General features: G+C 47.2%; 1 protein-coding gene across 2 annotated transcripts; it reads right to left on the bottom strand.

Annotated features, from left to right (window-relative positions):
- Nucleotides 1-2,472: 2,472 nt before the first annotated feature.
- Nucleotides 2,473-7,381, bottom strand: LOC132458983 (nucleoside diphosphate-linked moiety X motif 17-like). 2 transcript variants are annotated; one of them, XM_060053392.1, is made up of 8 exons: nt 7,005-7,381; nt 5,741-5,848; nt 5,260-5,443; nt 4,967-4,992; nt 3,866-3,958; nt 3,514-3,612; nt 3,158-3,310; nt 2,473-2,925 (listed from the first exon to the last, which is right to left on the bottom strand). In XM_060053392.1, exons 1-8 carry the CDS (start codon nt 7,089-7,091, stop codon nt 2,845-2,847), a joined length of 831 nt encoding a protein of 276 aa, XP_059909375.1. In that variant the 5' UTR covers nt 7,092-7,381; the 3' UTR covers nt 2,473-2,844. The 2 variants fall into 2 exon arrangements, with proteins under 2 accessions (XP_059909375.1, XP_059909374.1); XM_060053391.1 differs by having other exon boundaries at nt 3,180-3,310; nt 7,005-7,380.
- Between the last annotated feature and the right edge of the window lie 9,292 nt (nt 7,382-16,673).

The raw sequence follows: 16,673 nt of genomic DNA, 5'->3' as shown, positions 1-16,673 counted from the left end.
TGTAGGCTAATTACAACCGAGAACAAAAAACCCTGCGTGCTGTAGTAGTTGAAATATGTTTCACTGATCTGGATCTGCAAATCATGATCTGCACTCATTCGTCGCATTTAAAACAAATAGACGTTAGCGCACATGGCTAATTTGCATACGTGCACAGGACTGGTTGGCTCCGCAAGGCAAATAATGGAACATATCTATCTATCTAGGTCTTTCTATCTATCTATCAACGCGTGTCTAGTTTTAATGTGATGTATTGTGTGTATGTCCAGTCAGACTTGTTCTGTGTGGTCTTGTAGGCTACTGTCCTGTGTGGGACGAACCACCTAAATGGATTCCCGACGATTTGTGTCGTTTGGTATTAATAAAGACTTGACTATCTATCTATCTAGACTATTTAATTAAAAATTATTCACCTCAGGCTCCGTGAATAGTGGGGAATAGAGGGATAAAAGACAAGAGATATATCCCTTGTCATTTATCCCTCGTCTTGTCGATTAGTTTGTTTATGTGACGGTTTTGTTTAAAGCATGCTACACGCGATTGGTTGGTTAGATTGGTGGCATGTAGAGCAAATTATAATGATTCCCGCTTAAATACGAACGTTCTAGATGTAGCCTATAAATTCTCCCGCTTATCATCACTTGATATCCAAACCACTATGGCGTTTCGATCTCTGAACTGAAAAAGGGTGGGTTCGTACAACACCGGGTGCCCAGTTACAGCCGCGATTAATACTTCAGCCGACATTTTGTTCAGTGAGTGAATAAAGGTAGGTAGGAACCAAAGTGCCTGCCGATGTTCCCTGGGATCCACGCAAGCGAAGAGCGTCTACATTCCGATTGGCTGTCAGTGTTTGGTCGCTGAAGCGAATAATAGTCATTTGCATAAAGTTAAAAAGTTTTCAACTTCTTTTTGACGCTCTTGTCGCTCAACTTTGGCCGCTGGTAGCGTTGGTCGCTTTGGTCGCTCTTGCCCATAGAAAGTGAATGACTTCCGGCGATTTGGTCGCTCAATTCGCTTCTGGTGTGGACGGACAGTGACAGCCAATCGGAATGTAGACGCTCTTCGCTTGCGTGGATCCCAGGGAACATCGGCAGGCACTTTGGTTCCTACCTACCTTTATTCACTCACTGAACAAAATGTCGGCTGAAGTATTAATCGCGGCTGTAACTGGGCACCCGGTGTTGTACGAACCCACCCTTTTTCAGTTCAGAGATCGAAACGCCATAGTGGTTTGGATATCAAGTGATGATAAGCGGGAGTATTTATAGGCTACATCTAGAACGTTCGTATTTAAGCGGGAATCATTATAATTTGCTCTACATGCCACCAATCTAACCAACCAATCGCGTGTAGCATGCTTTAAACAAAACCGTCACATAAACAAACTAATCGACAAGACGAGGGATAAATGACAAGGGATATATCTCTTGTCTTTTATCCCTCTATTCCCCACTATTCACGGAGCCTGAGGTGAATAATTTTTAATTAAATAGTCAGATAGATAGATAGTCAAGTCTTTATTAATACCAAACGACACAAATCGTCGGGAATCCATTTAGGTGGTTCGTCCCACACAGGACAGTAGCCTACAAGACCACACAGAACAAGTCTGACTGGACATACACACAATACATCACATTAAAACTAGACACGCGTTGATAGATAGATAGACAGAAAGACCTAGATAGATAGATATGTTCCATTATTTGCCTTGCGGAGCCAACCAGTCCTGTGCACGTATGCAAATTAGCCATGTGCGCTAACGTCTATTTGTTTTGAATGCGACGAATGAGTGCAGATCATGATTTGCAGATCCAGATCAGTGAAACATATTTCAACTACTACAGCACGCAGGGTTTTTTGTTCTCGGTTGTAATTAGCCTACATTTTAGGATTTTTATATTGGGGGGAATCACTGTCCTACTTGTTGTCGAAGCACTTTATCGAACAAGCAAAACCGTCTCGGCAATATGGCCAAGGTGTATGGGAGAGTTCAATATTTGATATGGCTGTCGGTAGGGCCTACTAAACTCATACGGCTCCTTTAAATGCGTCTGCATAATTGAATTGTACGTCATGAGCGACTTGAGCGACAGAAAAATTCGCAGCGAAAATTCGCAGCGACCAAAGCGTTGGTCGCTCCTGGTGTGGACGTACAGTAACCCGATCGCAAATTTGTCTGCGGCGGAAGAATCGGGGCAAAATCGGGCTGAAATCGTGTAGTCTGAACGGGCCAAAAGGGACTGTCATGGTCTGTGTCGTGTTTTGGTGTGTTTCCCTGTGTTTCCCTCCTGTGTTGATTACTGCTCCCTCCCCTAATGTGTCTCAGCTGTGGATCGACTTTAGAAGTCATTCGCTGGGGATGGAATTTTATTGATAGTTGGTTAGTCAGTGGGTGTGATATTTATGGAAATGCACTGTTATTTATTAAAACAAGAGAACACAAAGGAAACATCCAAAAGGTCAGTGTCATCTTTCTTTATTGATGCAGTTGAACAGTCTGCACTGCCACCTGGTGGCCAGAAGGCACATTACACAGAAAGGAAAGACTGTTTCAACGCCGCTCTTCAATCATGTTCGTGTCCCTGCAGAGGTGAAGTGAATAGTTGATTGGTTGTCTTCAGCTGGTCCAGGTCCCCACTGGACCGGTCTAGCAAGCAACCTTCCGGTTACCAGCCGGCCCTTCTCTACCTCCAGAACTAAGCCGACCCCCACAATGGACCGGTCCGTAGTCAGCAGGACCCCCCAGCGGTGGAGGAGGACTGCCGGGGGGCCAGGCTGTCCAGCCAGAGCCCCAGGGCGTACTTGGTCCCGGTAATGACCCGCTCCACGTCGGGGCCCTCAGCAGGGGCCCGGGCACACAGCACGGCCCCGGGCAGCAGGGAGCCCCTCAGGGCCCCGTCCGGCAGGACCTCCGTCACCCTGGAGGGGAAGGGGTACCAAGGTAAGGTAAGGGGGTACGGACACTTAGGTAAGGTAAGGGGGTACGGACACCAAGGTAAGGAAAGGGGGTACGGACACTGAGGTAAGGTAAGGGGGTACGGACACCAAGGAAAGGAAAGGGGGTACGGACACTGAGGTAAGGTAAGGGGGTACGGCCGCTGAGGTACGGAAAGGGGGTACGGCCACCAAGGTAAGGTAAGGGGGTACCGACCCTAAGGTAAGTTAAGGGGTACCTGACGGCTGGGGGCGGGGGGGGCTGCAGCCCCCCTTCCTCCCCGTCGGCCCCCCCCACGATGCTGCGGGCGAGGTCCCGGTCCACCCAGAGACACGCACTCACCTCCGCAGGGTCCGGACGCAGACACACCTGGGACACACACAAACGATTATGTGAGTGAGTGAGTGTGTGTGTACCTGTAGCTCCTGGTGTGTGTGTGTGTGTGTGTGTGTGTGTGTGTGTGTGTGTGTGTGTGTGTGTGTGTGTGTGTGTGTGTGTGTGTGTGTGTGTGTGTGTGTGTGTGTGTGTGTGTGTGTGTGTGTGTGTGTGTGTGTGTGTGTGTGTGTGTGTACCTGCAGCTCCTGGTGTGTGTGGGGGCAGTGCAGCAGCATAAAGGTAACGATGTGATGTCTGAAAGGAGATCCTCTGGCCAGACGGGCGGGGTACGCAGACTATAACACACACACACACACACACACACACACACACACACACACACACACACACACACACACACACACACACACACACACACACACACACACACACACACACACACACACACACACACACACACAGAGAAGAGTTAGTTGTATGATGCCGATACAGACTATCTGCATAATGGCCTTAGAAGCACGACCATTGAACTGTCTGTCTGTCAGCATGTCTGTCTCTCTGAGCCTGTCTGTCTGCGGCCCGTCTCACCTCCCACAGCCCCAGTATCAGAGGACTGACGTCGTTCTGCTCCACCTCCAGTCCCGTTTCCTCCTGGAGCTCCCGGAGTCCCGCCGCCACCAGCTAACACACACGCACACACGCCCACACCCACACACGCACACACACACACACACACACACACATTTAAGCGATGTTGACATGATGTTGACATGATGTAGACATTAGGGGTGTAACGGTACACGTATTTGTACCGAACCGTCACGGTACAGGCACTTCAGAGCGGTAACAGAGGTGTACCGCGGTACATAAATGTGGAGTACATAGCGGGCAACGATCGTCGAATAGTCAGAGTCACGTAGAATATCGTATAATGAATGTGACTATCGTTATTCATCACACGGCTCTTCTCAATGCTGTTGAACGCTACGTTGACTTGCATGGGCCTTCACAACTTCCGTTGGTGAATAGCGTCCTCGGTTGCTAAGCAACGTCAACGTCTTTGGCGGAGTGGCAGACTATTTCTCTACTGATCAACACTACGAATGCTGGTAAGAAATAAATTGTAAAAATACACACCGTGTGAAGTTCTATTTTTGACGTGGATAGTTCACCGTCATGCAGGCTGTGTTATCTATTAATTATAAATAAATAATTAATAGATAAAAATAAATAACGATCCGTTTTCGCCTCATGTAGGTCTATCTGCCTAAGCCCACGTTGAAATCATTTAGATGTTGAATGTTAATGGCGCAGTTGTTGAAATAAACAGATTGATACATGATTCATACAAAATATGTAAACATCCCTAGCACACGCGTTTGAAAAGGCACCATCCAGGTGTCACTAACACTGTTGCTGTGGAAAAACAAAACGAGCGGTGCAAACCCAGCTTACAACACCATCAACAACCCCCGTCTGGGAATGCATTGCTTCATTTCATTGCTGCTGATACACGGCCATTCTCTGTTGTTGACAAACAAGCAGTTTTTTTAAATTTCCCCCTTAACTATGAACCGTACCGTACCGTACCGTACCGTGACTTAAAAACCGAGGTACGTACCGAACCGTGACTTTTGTGTACCGTTACACCCTTAGTAGACATGATGTTTACATGATGTTGACACGTACCGTCTCCTCCAGCTCCACATGTCCTCCTGGAACACACATCAATTATTAAACACACATGTAATACACAAGATACACATTACTAAACACACATGGAACACACAAGATACACATTACTAAACACACATGGAACACACAAGATACACATTACTAAACACACATGTAATACACAAGATACACATTACTAAACACACATGGAACACACAAGATACACATTACTAAACACACATGTAATACACAAGATACACATTACTAAACACACATGGAATACACAAGATACACACACACACACACACCTGGGGGGACCCAGAGCCCAGGGAATATTCGAAGTCCGGCTGCTCGTCTCGTCAGCAGCACTCTCTGATTGGCTGTCTGCAGGATGACAACCACGACAACATCCACCCCACGGTCCTGGACGTCCAATGGGATAGCAGCGGCCTGAGTGACTGACAGGTGCTTGAAGGGACAGAAGGCGGGTCTCTGGAAAACAGAAAACCAACACATTATAGTGAGCATGTAATGTATATGAGTGTGTGTGTGTGTGCGTTGTGACATGGATAAGTGTGATTGTTTTGGTGTGTTGTCATAATGGTGTACTAGTGTGTAGCTTTTGTGTGTCTGTGTGTTAACAACACACACACACACACACACACACACACACACACACACACACACACACACACACACACACACACACACACACACACACACACACACACACACACACACACACACACACACACACACACACACACACACACACACACACACACACACCTTGAGGGGGACTCGCTGGCCCGCTCCCTGACTCAGGATGAAACGGTTGTTGTCAAGGTAACAGACGACCTGCGTCTCATCCTGACCGCCGAAGTGCCCCGTGATGCTCTGTCGGAACAACACATCACAAAATCACACGTGTCGCACACACACACACACACACACACACACACACACACACACACACACTGTGTGAACAGAACTGAGACCGACACAGTTGTGTAATGTTGTGTAAAATTAGTTGCGCTAATGCGCTGTTCTTATGCTGCTATCCATTTGGATTTACGAAGTGGTAAAGTCGCAAATCTCCCAGCTTGCTTGCGGCATTTCACTGAGGCACGCCCCCTTTTGGTCGTATCTCGTCGCTTTCAAATGCTGCTATCCATTTGGATGTACGAAGTGGTGAAGTCGCCAATCTCCCAGCTTTCTTGCGGCATTTCACTGAGGCACGCCCCCTTTCGGTCGTAGTATCTAGTCGCTTTCAAAGTAGAGCGAGCAGATCTGTACAACTAGCAAACAAGATAGCTGCGCCCATAGTCAATGGGGATCGAGCTGTATTTTCTCTGTATTTGTACCACGTTGGGGGTTGTAATGTCGATTTTAAATCCTCTTACACTTGATTTCATTGCTGCTTTAATCCGGTTTCCAATTTATGGTCTTGCTTTGCGTGAAATGTAAAAGTTGTAAAGTTGGGTTTTCTAGCTGGTTTGCCAAAGAGGCTATGTTGCTAATGATGACTAGCCCGCTACTCCCCCTCGTGGCTCGACAGAAACACGACAGCACTTGTTGAAATAAAAATTTGCGAAAATTGCAAAATATTACTGCAATGTAAAAGGCTTGCAATGTTAATGTTTCTGTAAAGGCTGGCAACCATTATACACGGGATTATTTATTTTTTCCAAAATAGTTTTCTTAAACTCGTCGGACACAAATAGCAAACTGGAAGGCTGGAGCAAGGGAAATACGTCACGTTCTCGCTGAAGCTGGTCGTTCGTACCAGCCTAGCATCAAAATGGATAGCAGCAAAAGTAGAGCGAGCAGAGTTGTACAACTCGTAAAGAAGATGGCTGCGCCCATTGTTAATGGGGGATGAGATGTGTTTTCTTTCTATTTGTACCACGTCATTGGTTTTAAGGTCGTTTTTAAAACCTCTTACACACTTGATTTCATTGCTGCTTTAATCCAGTCAACAATATATGCATTGCACGGTCTTGCTTTTTCTGGCAGCATGGACATCCCTGCGGAGATGCGTCGCTAGACTGACCTGGACGAACCGGGCGCACTGCGCAGCTGCGTTCCCCCCGCTCAGGTGGACCAGGACCTTCTGGACCTTTTGGACCTGGGTCGCCATGATCCTCTTCTCGGTGGTCGGACCGGTGTTGCAGTTCAAGTCGTGACCGTGTTAAGTGGTGACCCTCAGCCGAATGCTTCGCTTGTTGTCGTGGCTACGCCAGGTGTTCGAAATCGGGACCAGACACGTAGCTGTCCTTGCGAATGCCTCTTTGATTTGTTATTCAATAAAATGTCAAAAAGATTCTAATCTCATTCGTTTTTGTAGTGTAATTGGAAGAAACTTGTCACGTAGAACCGTTCTAAGCCGAAATAAATGGAAAATTAATGTTTAAAATATGATACATTACGTGATTCGAATTCATACCATTGCGGGGAAAAAATATAACAAACCGCAATTCCATTCCATTGTGCCGTTGACCCACTGTGGAAATATCCGCCGTAGTAGGCTATATTAAAATTCACTAATTCTTCTTGAAAACACGAAAGGCAGCCAGATCAACTTGTGACCCTACTATCCATGTTGTTAAGACCATGCATTGGTCGCGTTTCCAAAAAATAAGACGCCTTTACATCCAGTTAATCAAAACCTAATGTTCCCCCCCACTGCTTGAAACTAGCCAAAAACACTTATGCGCTCATTCTATCATTTCGGTCACCTGATGTGGTGTTGTTGTCCCCTTTCACTGGATGTCTCTGTAAGCAAAGCAGCGACTTCGGAAATGAATGCGTTTACATGCATGACAGCTAGATCGGATTAAGCAATGCAATTGCTTAATCTTTAAGCAACGCAATGTGACGCAAGGCGGTATCACTTTGAGACATAAAGTTCATTCAGATCAACAAAGCATACATTACGGGATTCGAACTTATAACATTTTGGGGGGAAAATATTTCAAATGAAGATTCCATTCCATTGTGCCGATGAGCCAGAGACTTGGTCAGCTGCAGTACTAAAATACATAACTAGTCTTCCACCTAAGAGCAGGCAGCCAGATCAACTTGTGACCCGACTGTCCATGCTATTATAGACCATGGTATTTGTCTCGTTTACAAAACGAGTAAACAAGGTTTATTCAGATCAACAAAGCATACCAGATCGTCCAGGGGCAACCCGGTCTCACGAAAATACATGACACTGTCACGTTATTTAATGTATTGAAACGTGATCAGGGACACGTATTTTCAAAATTTCCGTGTCAAAAAGCACAAATTTCAAACCCATGTATTTCCATTGGAAGTATTTGTAGTGTCACTAAGCACGACTTCCAAACTAAGGTTCTGTCCGGGAGCGTTCTCCCTAATGTCCCTTAAGGAGCTCCGTACAGAACATTTATTGTTAAAAATTGTCTGTGATAACTAACAATATGACAGCTTTTGGCCACCCGTTACTACTTAAACTTTTCTGTGAACAATATAACAGCTTTAGGCCACCCGTTTCTACTTTCACCTTTGATTCTGAGAAATTGTGACAATTCACGGATATATTAAATGCTGGTGCGCTGCTCAGGCAAACCTCAAAGGAAAAAAGGGTAGCTGCTTCATCTGTTCTTTTTAGAATTGTATGTCTTGATGTTTTGATCTAGCCATAGATCTATTGTCTTGTTTTTGGCTATGTGAATCGAAGTCCGCGTTGATGCCTCGCAAGTCCAGTGTCGCGAGCGGACGTGACATCTAGAAATCATACCGTATAATAATGGGTTATCATTAATATTGATGTGTAGGGGTTGGTTATAACTCGTGAATAATATTGTTTATACCACAGTCTGGGGGAATACTCGTATTCTGATTGGCTGCAGGGTGTGTATTATCTCCTCCGGAACAGATCTAGATCCACTATGGCCAAAAGACTTGTATGCCCCCCCCCCCCCCTTAAATAAATTCTATGGCAGAATAAAGAATAAATTCATGCATTATCATTCAACTTGAACATGTGTTTTTACAGTATAGCGTGGTGGAGGGTGGACGCATGTTGGCCAACCCGGAAGTGAGCGTCGCCCTGGGTTCCCTTGACAAAAAGCCAACGGGTTTTTCCATTGGATTTTGGATTATTGCAGAAAAATTGGCATCTTTGAAGCACCTCCTCAAAAACTGAAAATAAATAAAAATATCTGTGCTCCAAAGAATGAAATGTAAACCAATGCATTCTGAATGGGAGTGTTTCCGATTTTTCCATGCTGCACAGAACGAAATGTAAACCCATGCAAATAAAGACTTCATGTTCATAATAATTTAAATATCATTAATCTCCTGAGTGTGTAGAGTGGTATTCTATTTTTTTCAACGGGGCTACATCCAGTCACTTGACCGTCATGGTTGCAATGGTGGTTGCTATCGACCAGCCCCTCTAATCCTTACATGGTTCTAAAAACCACGCGGCAAAGGAGCTTGTGTTGTTTTTGTCGTAAACTAGGGTCCGATGGTTAAAAAATAGACATATATTCCAAGGTATCCTTAAAGGGCAGCTTGGATGTTTTTATTTTGTGCAGTTTAGACTTCTTCTATAACCTATTTTTGAAACAATTTATTAAATAAATATTTATGAGAGTTCATTCCTTCTCCTGAGTTTGCTTCCTATTTATGTCTAGTGTACAACCCTACTGTCCACAAGCATCACCCCCCCCCCCCCCCTCCCCATATGGATTTGAAGAATTGCTGCCACGTCCCAGTGGTGGAGGTATCATATATATGAAAGAGGGCATTCAATTATACTACAATGATCAATTAGGAGGCCGAAGCCCTAAAGGAAGTGATGCAATAGGTGACTGAGTCGACAACATTTAAGTAAGCCTTGGGGTCTCTTATATATCAAAGGGGGTCTCAAAGGACGCATATACGCTTCAACCTGTGGCTTACAGGAAATGACTCAGCAAGTGCTCCATCTCGTTGCACCTCACCCAGTGGCTCGCTTGCAAGATTTTGGCCTGAAGTTCTTCCCAGACCTACACCCTAGCCATCCAACCTGCATATCTGAGAATCAGGCCTCTCTTTAATAATGACAAAAAGTTATGAGAGAAACACATATAAACTTTTGTTGTCTCATAAGCGGCGTGGTGCCGGCTCCTTTTGACCTTTTGACCCCAGACTTCTGAGGGAATAGCTGAATTAATTCATTAGTCAATCAGACGTATGTAGATATCTTCCCGGTGGCGTAAGAGGGCGAACAAGGTGTCCTTCAACATCTACGCTTCCAGGCGATTGCAACGGTGCCACAGATGAGCATATTCGAACATGTTTAATGGTAGTAATTAGCTGTCGAAATTGAAGGCCTTAATCAATAATGAGCAGCTATTGATTTACTTCCCGATAAAAATTTGTGACAAATGACATGTTATTTAGCATCTACACGTTGAGCTGAGTCCAATGACACCAAGCATGACACTCTAGCAAATGGTAACATGTATTTTACATGGTACATATGGTCTAGGACATGATCTCGGTGTGGCAAGAGGGCGAGCTTGATCTCATTGGACTCAGCTTAACGTGTAGATGCTAAATAACATGTAATTTGTCAAAAATCTCCATCGGGAAGCAAATCTATAGCTGGTCATTATTGATAAAGGCCTCCAAAATCGACAGCTAATTTCTACCCCGAAACATATTCAAATATGATCATGTGTGGCACTGTTGCAATCGTCTCGAAACGTAGATGTCAAAGGACACCTTGTTTGCCTTGTTACGCCTCCGGGAAGATATTTTCATACTTCTAATGGATTGATTCATATTTTAAGGTTCTCGGAGTGAGACTTTAAGCGGCTGCAGCAGAAGTGTTGAGACGAAAGATGATATCAAGACATTTATAGAATATCAGATTCACATTATGATTCTTCGTCATAACTATCCGATCAAACATCCCTCACATTCACCGAGCGAAGATTGTGAAAGTCCAGGCCCCCCCTTCCTGCACTCCGACTGGGCCAAGTTTCGGGTAGGAAGGGCCCTCGCGGTCCGACCGGGCCAAGTTTCGGTAATGTCTACATCATGTCTACATCACGTCTATACATCACGTCTATACATCACGTCTACATCACGTCTACATCACGTCTACATCACGTCTACATCACGTCTACATCATGTCAACATCAACTCAACATCATGTCAACATCATGTCAACATCATGTCAACATCGCTTAAATGCTCCTCACTATCCAATCATTCATTTGAAGTGTGTGTGTCTGGTGTGTGTGTGCGCGTGTGCGTGGGCGTGCGAGCGTGCGTGCGTGTGCGTGCGTGTGTGTGTGTGTTAGCTGGTGGCGGCGGGACTCCGGGAGCTCCATGAGGAAACGGGACTGGAGGTGGAGCAGAACGACGTCAGTCCTCAGATACTGGGGCTGTGGGAGGTGAGACGGGCCCGCAGACAGACAGGCTCAGAGAGGATATCGCATGACGTATCCATTGTTGACATGAGGGAACCACGCCCCCAGTTGCGTGAGGGAAGCCCGCGAACAGCTGGCGCTCACGCGCAGTGTTTACCAACTGACTTCACTGCAGTACGCTGAGTAGGAGTAACTACTGCAAAAATGAATGCGATCAATAACAAGAAGAATGCTAATAAAGAAAACGATAGAAAATGGAGCAATATAATGGAGACAACTTTGGTGGAAATGTGGCAGCAACGTCCCTGCATTTTCAACCCAAGAACGAGTCCACAATCTTTTCTTCTTTTTCTTCCTTTCCGTCTCTGTGCAGAGGACCGCCAGCATGATGCCTAGTGCTAGGTACTTGGGATCCATTGTCGACGCTTTGTTGCTAGGCTACGTTGTTGCTGCGTCTACTTTGTATAGTTCATGTCACGCGCAACGCAACTACTGTGAGGAATTACCGCATTGAGCAGATATAAAAACTACTGGAACCTTTATGACAAAAATGTAAAAAGCATTTATGTTAGTTCTAAATCTTAGATTTTCTAAATATCTTGCAAACGTGAATGATACGAAGTAGAGAGCATCGCACCCTCGAATCTTGTAGTGTGGCCAGTCTTACGACGAGACAAGGCCCGATTTCCTGGCTCTGAGATCTCCTGAGGGCCAGTCCCTCAGGAGGCCTGCAGCGGCAAGGAAACCCCTCTAAAGGCCGGCAGCGGCAAAGGCAGAACCCTTCAGGAGGCCGGCGAAGACGAGGTAGAGGGCTGGTCCCCTCAGGAGGAAGGCCAGGTAGAGGGCGGGTCCCCTCTGGATGAATGGCAGGTAGAGGGCGAGTCCCCTCTGGAGGAAGGCCAGGTAGAGGGCGGGTCCCCTCTGGAGAAAGGCCAGGTAGAGGGCGGGTCCCCTCTGAAGGAAGACCAGGTAGAGGGCGGGTCCCCTCTGGAGGAAGGCCAGGTAGAGGGCGGGTCCCCTCTGGAGGAAGGCGAGGTAGAGGGCGGGTCCCCTCTGGAGGAAGGCGAGGTAGAGGGCGGGACCCCTCTGGAGGAAGGCCAGGTAGAGGGCGGGTCCCCTCAGGAGGCAGGCCAGGTAGAGGGCGGGTCCCCTCTGGAGGAAGGCCAGGTAGAGGGCGGGACCCCTCTGGAGGAAGGCCAGGTAGAGGGCGGGTCCCCTCTGGAGAAGAGGGCGTGCCCCTTCCAAAAGGTTTGGAAGGCGGGACCCCTCTGGAAGGCCTTGAAGAGGGACCCCCCTCGGGAAGGAGTGGAGGGAGGGCCCCCTCAGGATGGAGCAGGGGGCGTGCCTCCGCTGGACGGTCTGGAGGGAGGGCCCCCTCCGGCAGGAGCAGAGGGCGGACCTCCTCACGCAGGAGCGCAGGGCGGACCTCCTCAGACAGGAGCAGAGGTCGGTCCCCCTCTGGAAGGCGAGGAGTGGGCTCAGGAACCGGACAGGGCTCGGGGACCGGAGTGAGTTCAGGAGCTGGAGTGCCAGGAGGAACCGGGTGGTACCCCAAACTCACCACCCCCACTCTGATTGTCCGTAAGGGAGGAGGCTGGTAGCGGGGAACCGGGGGTCGAGGCTGGTAGCAGGGGACCGGAGGCAGAGGCTGGTAGCTGGGGACCGGGGGCAGAGGCTGGTAGCAGGGGACCGGGGACAGAGGCTGGTAGCTGGGGACCGGGGGCAGATGCTGAGAGCAGGAGCGTGGAGGCTTAGGCCGGTCACCAATGTCCGGTGGCGTGGGCATGTAGCTCTCCGGCCAAAAGGTTGTGGGGTTGAGCAGCTCGACTGCCCACTCGGGTAAGACGTCCCTCAACTCGGGCCTTGACGCAACAGCCCTGCACGTACGCCCCAACACAGCCTCCTGCTCCTTTCTGCTTGGAATGTTCTCCCAGCCATCCATAGCTATGATTATAGACACCAACAAATCCTCCAACTCACGGCAAAATAGAGCGTCCGCTGGGTCCAATCTTGGTGCTGTCATTCTGTCAGGGTTGTGGGTGCAGGCAGGCAGGTGAACACTAGGCCTGCAGCGGATTCGAATTGTATCCGAATCCGTTCGGTTCGTTTACCACAGTTCGGAGCATTCTGGAGATCCACGGATTTCGGTTTTGTGAAGGCATTGCCTTATGTAGCGTATTTTGCCTACTGTAGCCTACGTCCGATACCAAAGGGTGTTTAGGACCCAGCGGAATGCATTCTCTCCAGTGCTGCCCGAGCCAATGAGACTTTTCCCGCCCCTCCCTTCAGCCTGTCAGCGTTCAAAACAAACTGGGCTTTAAACGATTCCTAAATTTAAAGAAAGTAATTGATACAATTATATTCAAAATATACGGGAGATAAATACAAACGGGTGATAAGCGGGATAACGGCCTTCGAGGTCGACCGGTTCGATGGAAATAATGGACAGGTAGAGGCAACTCTGGCTTCATGCTGCGCTCGTCGCCAGAGTTCTAAGCCTCATCGGCCGTTATCCCTTACATGTTACACTCAGTGCACCATGTTTTCAAATGCATTTATTGCACAAAAAAGCCTTGCAAGTTGTCTGATTGCAGTCAATTAACACATTGCAAATAGCCTGTGGGTCTCATTCATTTTTGTGTTTCTCCCCCAAACCCTCAGTCAAAAAAAAGTCTGCCTTTTTACTATCACGGACATGATCCTAATCCGAACCGTATCCGAAACCGAGGCCCAAAACGGTTATCTGAACCGAACCGTGGACACACTGATCCGTTTCACCACTAGTGAACACCCAGATGCAGACGGGTAGGGAAAACGGCACTTTATTTCCACCAAAAGGCTAAGGCAAGGAGCAAGGGAACACAGGTAACTACAGAGAACACGCAGGACCAACAAACCACCAGCACCAGGAACAAAGGAAAGACAAGGGCTTAAATACCAAACACAAGACACGCAACGAGGAACAGCTGAGACACATTAGGGGAGGGAGCAGTAATCAACACAGGAGCGAAACACAGGAAAACACACCAAAACACGACACAGACCATGACAACCTGTTAATTATTATCCATCAGTTTATTGTATCAACTCAATCTGTAATTGCCGAAACATAAATAAAGACTATGTCGAGTTTGACCAATGCGTCATTATATTATATATATTAACAATCCGGGTGTGGTCGTCTGCCCTAGCTCTGTCTCTGTGGACCAGTGAGTCTAAACCTCAAAACCTGCTCACTGTTTCAGCATTCACATCCAAACGTGGAGAATATCATTCCAGATATCATCTCATAACCTTTGTATTATTTCATAGCATGTTTTATCCCAGTCCTTAATGGAACGCCAGGTGACAGTGATGGTTAGCTGTAGAGTTTGTCGTGTCTACGTGAAGGCCGTCTGTGTTTGTTAACCCTTTCTTAATCCCTGGTTAAGGACCCAACATGCTCCTCCCAGTTTGAGAGCCATTAGAAACTCTGAGGACCATGAGCTTGGATTCAGAGGTCAGAGGGCACCGGTCCACCAGTCAACCCAGTTGGCCTGTGGTCCACATTCTGAAAAGCCTTTAAGAACTCCTGTTATGGACAGTCTCTCTCTGTCAGTCTGTCTCTGATAGTCTCTCTCTCTCTGTTAGTCAGTCTGTCTGTCTCTCTCTCTGTCAGTCCGTCTCTCTGTCAGTCAGTCTCTGACAGTCTCTCTCTCTCTGTTAGTCTGTCTCTCTGTCAGTCTGTCTCTCTGTCAGTCCGTCTCTCTGTCAGTCTGTCTGTCTGCCAGTCAGTCTGTCTCTCTGTCTGACTGTCAGTCTGTCTGTCTCTGTCAGTCTGTCTCTGTCAGTATGTCTCTGTTAGTCTCTCTCTCTTTCAGTCTGTCTGTCTCTGTCAGTCCGTCTCTCTGTCAGTCAGTCCGTCTCTCTGTCTGACTGTCAGTCTGTCTGTCTCTGTCAGTCGGTCTCTGTCAGTTTGTCTCTGTCAGTCAGTCTCTCAGTCTCTCTGTCAGTCTGTCTCTGTCACTATATCTCTGTTAGTCTCTCTCTCTTTCAGTCTGTCTGTCTCTGTCAGTCGGTCTCTGTCAGTCAGTCCGTCTCCATGCCGATGTGATATTAATATTAATATTCCACATGCTGACTCAGCCCCGGCTGAATAACAAAGGGTCAGGTGGAGCCGGTGATTAATGTTGGGTGACGTCACACATCGGCTCTGGTTAAATGTGGAACGCACAACACCCCGCGGTCACCCTGTTGCCACGGGGAATCCTCTAGCTCACGTCCCTGTGCAGGGGGTCGGACCTAAGACCATGAGGGACACGGAGACATTTGGGGATGAACCCACAACCTTTGAGTCTGGGGTGTCAGACAGGCTCCCCTCTGGGAAAACCCGTCCCTGCATACTGGATGGTACAGTCCTACCCAGGGCTTATGGGATGGAAAGTGTTTGTAAACAGGATGGGTTGGATTGAGACAAAGCAAACAGCCTCTTGAGAGAGACAGGAACACTCAGTGACCGCACTCTGAATCCTCCTTTGTTCGCTACGTGGCTAACAGCTAGCTGGCTCAGAGTGTCGGCCTGCCCTCGGTCAACAGAAATCAGTCACAGTGTGAGGGTGAGTCAGACAGAGTCCATGGATCAAGTCCCTACTCTCATGCCTTGCTAAACAGGGCTGCCTGGTGAAAGCCTTTGGTACGTGAGTTCACACACAAACGCCTACATGTAAAAAAACTTTAATATTCCTCTTCTACAGTTTGTGTGTCATGTTATTTTCCAATTATACAGATGATTTAAAAAAAGTACAAAATCAATCATTGTTCTTTCTTAATACACAGAATTCAAAGCGGTCCCAAACATTATTACAGGCTGTCGAATTCGACTTCAATTCGATTAAAAAAATAAATTAAAAGAATACTTTTGAGCAACAAAAGGCGAAAGAGAACAAAATGAATACAATCAAACTACAGCGATGGACTTGGCCGGGGGGCCGTCGCTAGTGTTCCACGTCGTAGGAGCCCGTACGATGGCCCTTCCCTCCATCGTCCTGCAACACAATAAAAGCAGTGCTTAGCATCGTGTAGCTCTTCTCCTAGCCATCAGTGTTGTATACGGGGAATGGGTTGACCTAGTATTGGTTAGTGCTTGGCACTTGGTTCTATCAACATCCTTAGTGTACCGATACGAACGTATTGTTGTTGGTTGTCGAAAGTCTTGCGGCATTACTCGGAGGCACGCCCCCTTTTTGTTGAAGAGATTTATTTTCGTTGTATTTTTACCACGTTGGTCATTTAAATGCTACTTTATTCCGGTCACCAATTTATACATTGCATGCTCTTGCTGTGCGTGC

Source organism: Gadus macrocephalus, chromosome 6 (genome assembly GCF_031168955.1).
Source record: "Gadus macrocephalus chromosome 6, ASM3116895v1".
In the NCBI taxonomy this organism is placed as follows: Eukaryota; Metazoa; Chordata; class Actinopteri; order Gadiformes; family Gadidae; genus Gadus; species Gadus macrocephalus.
The sequence above is the reverse complement of the archived record's forward strand: the minus strand, read 5'-3'. Positions and strand labels throughout refer to the sequence as shown.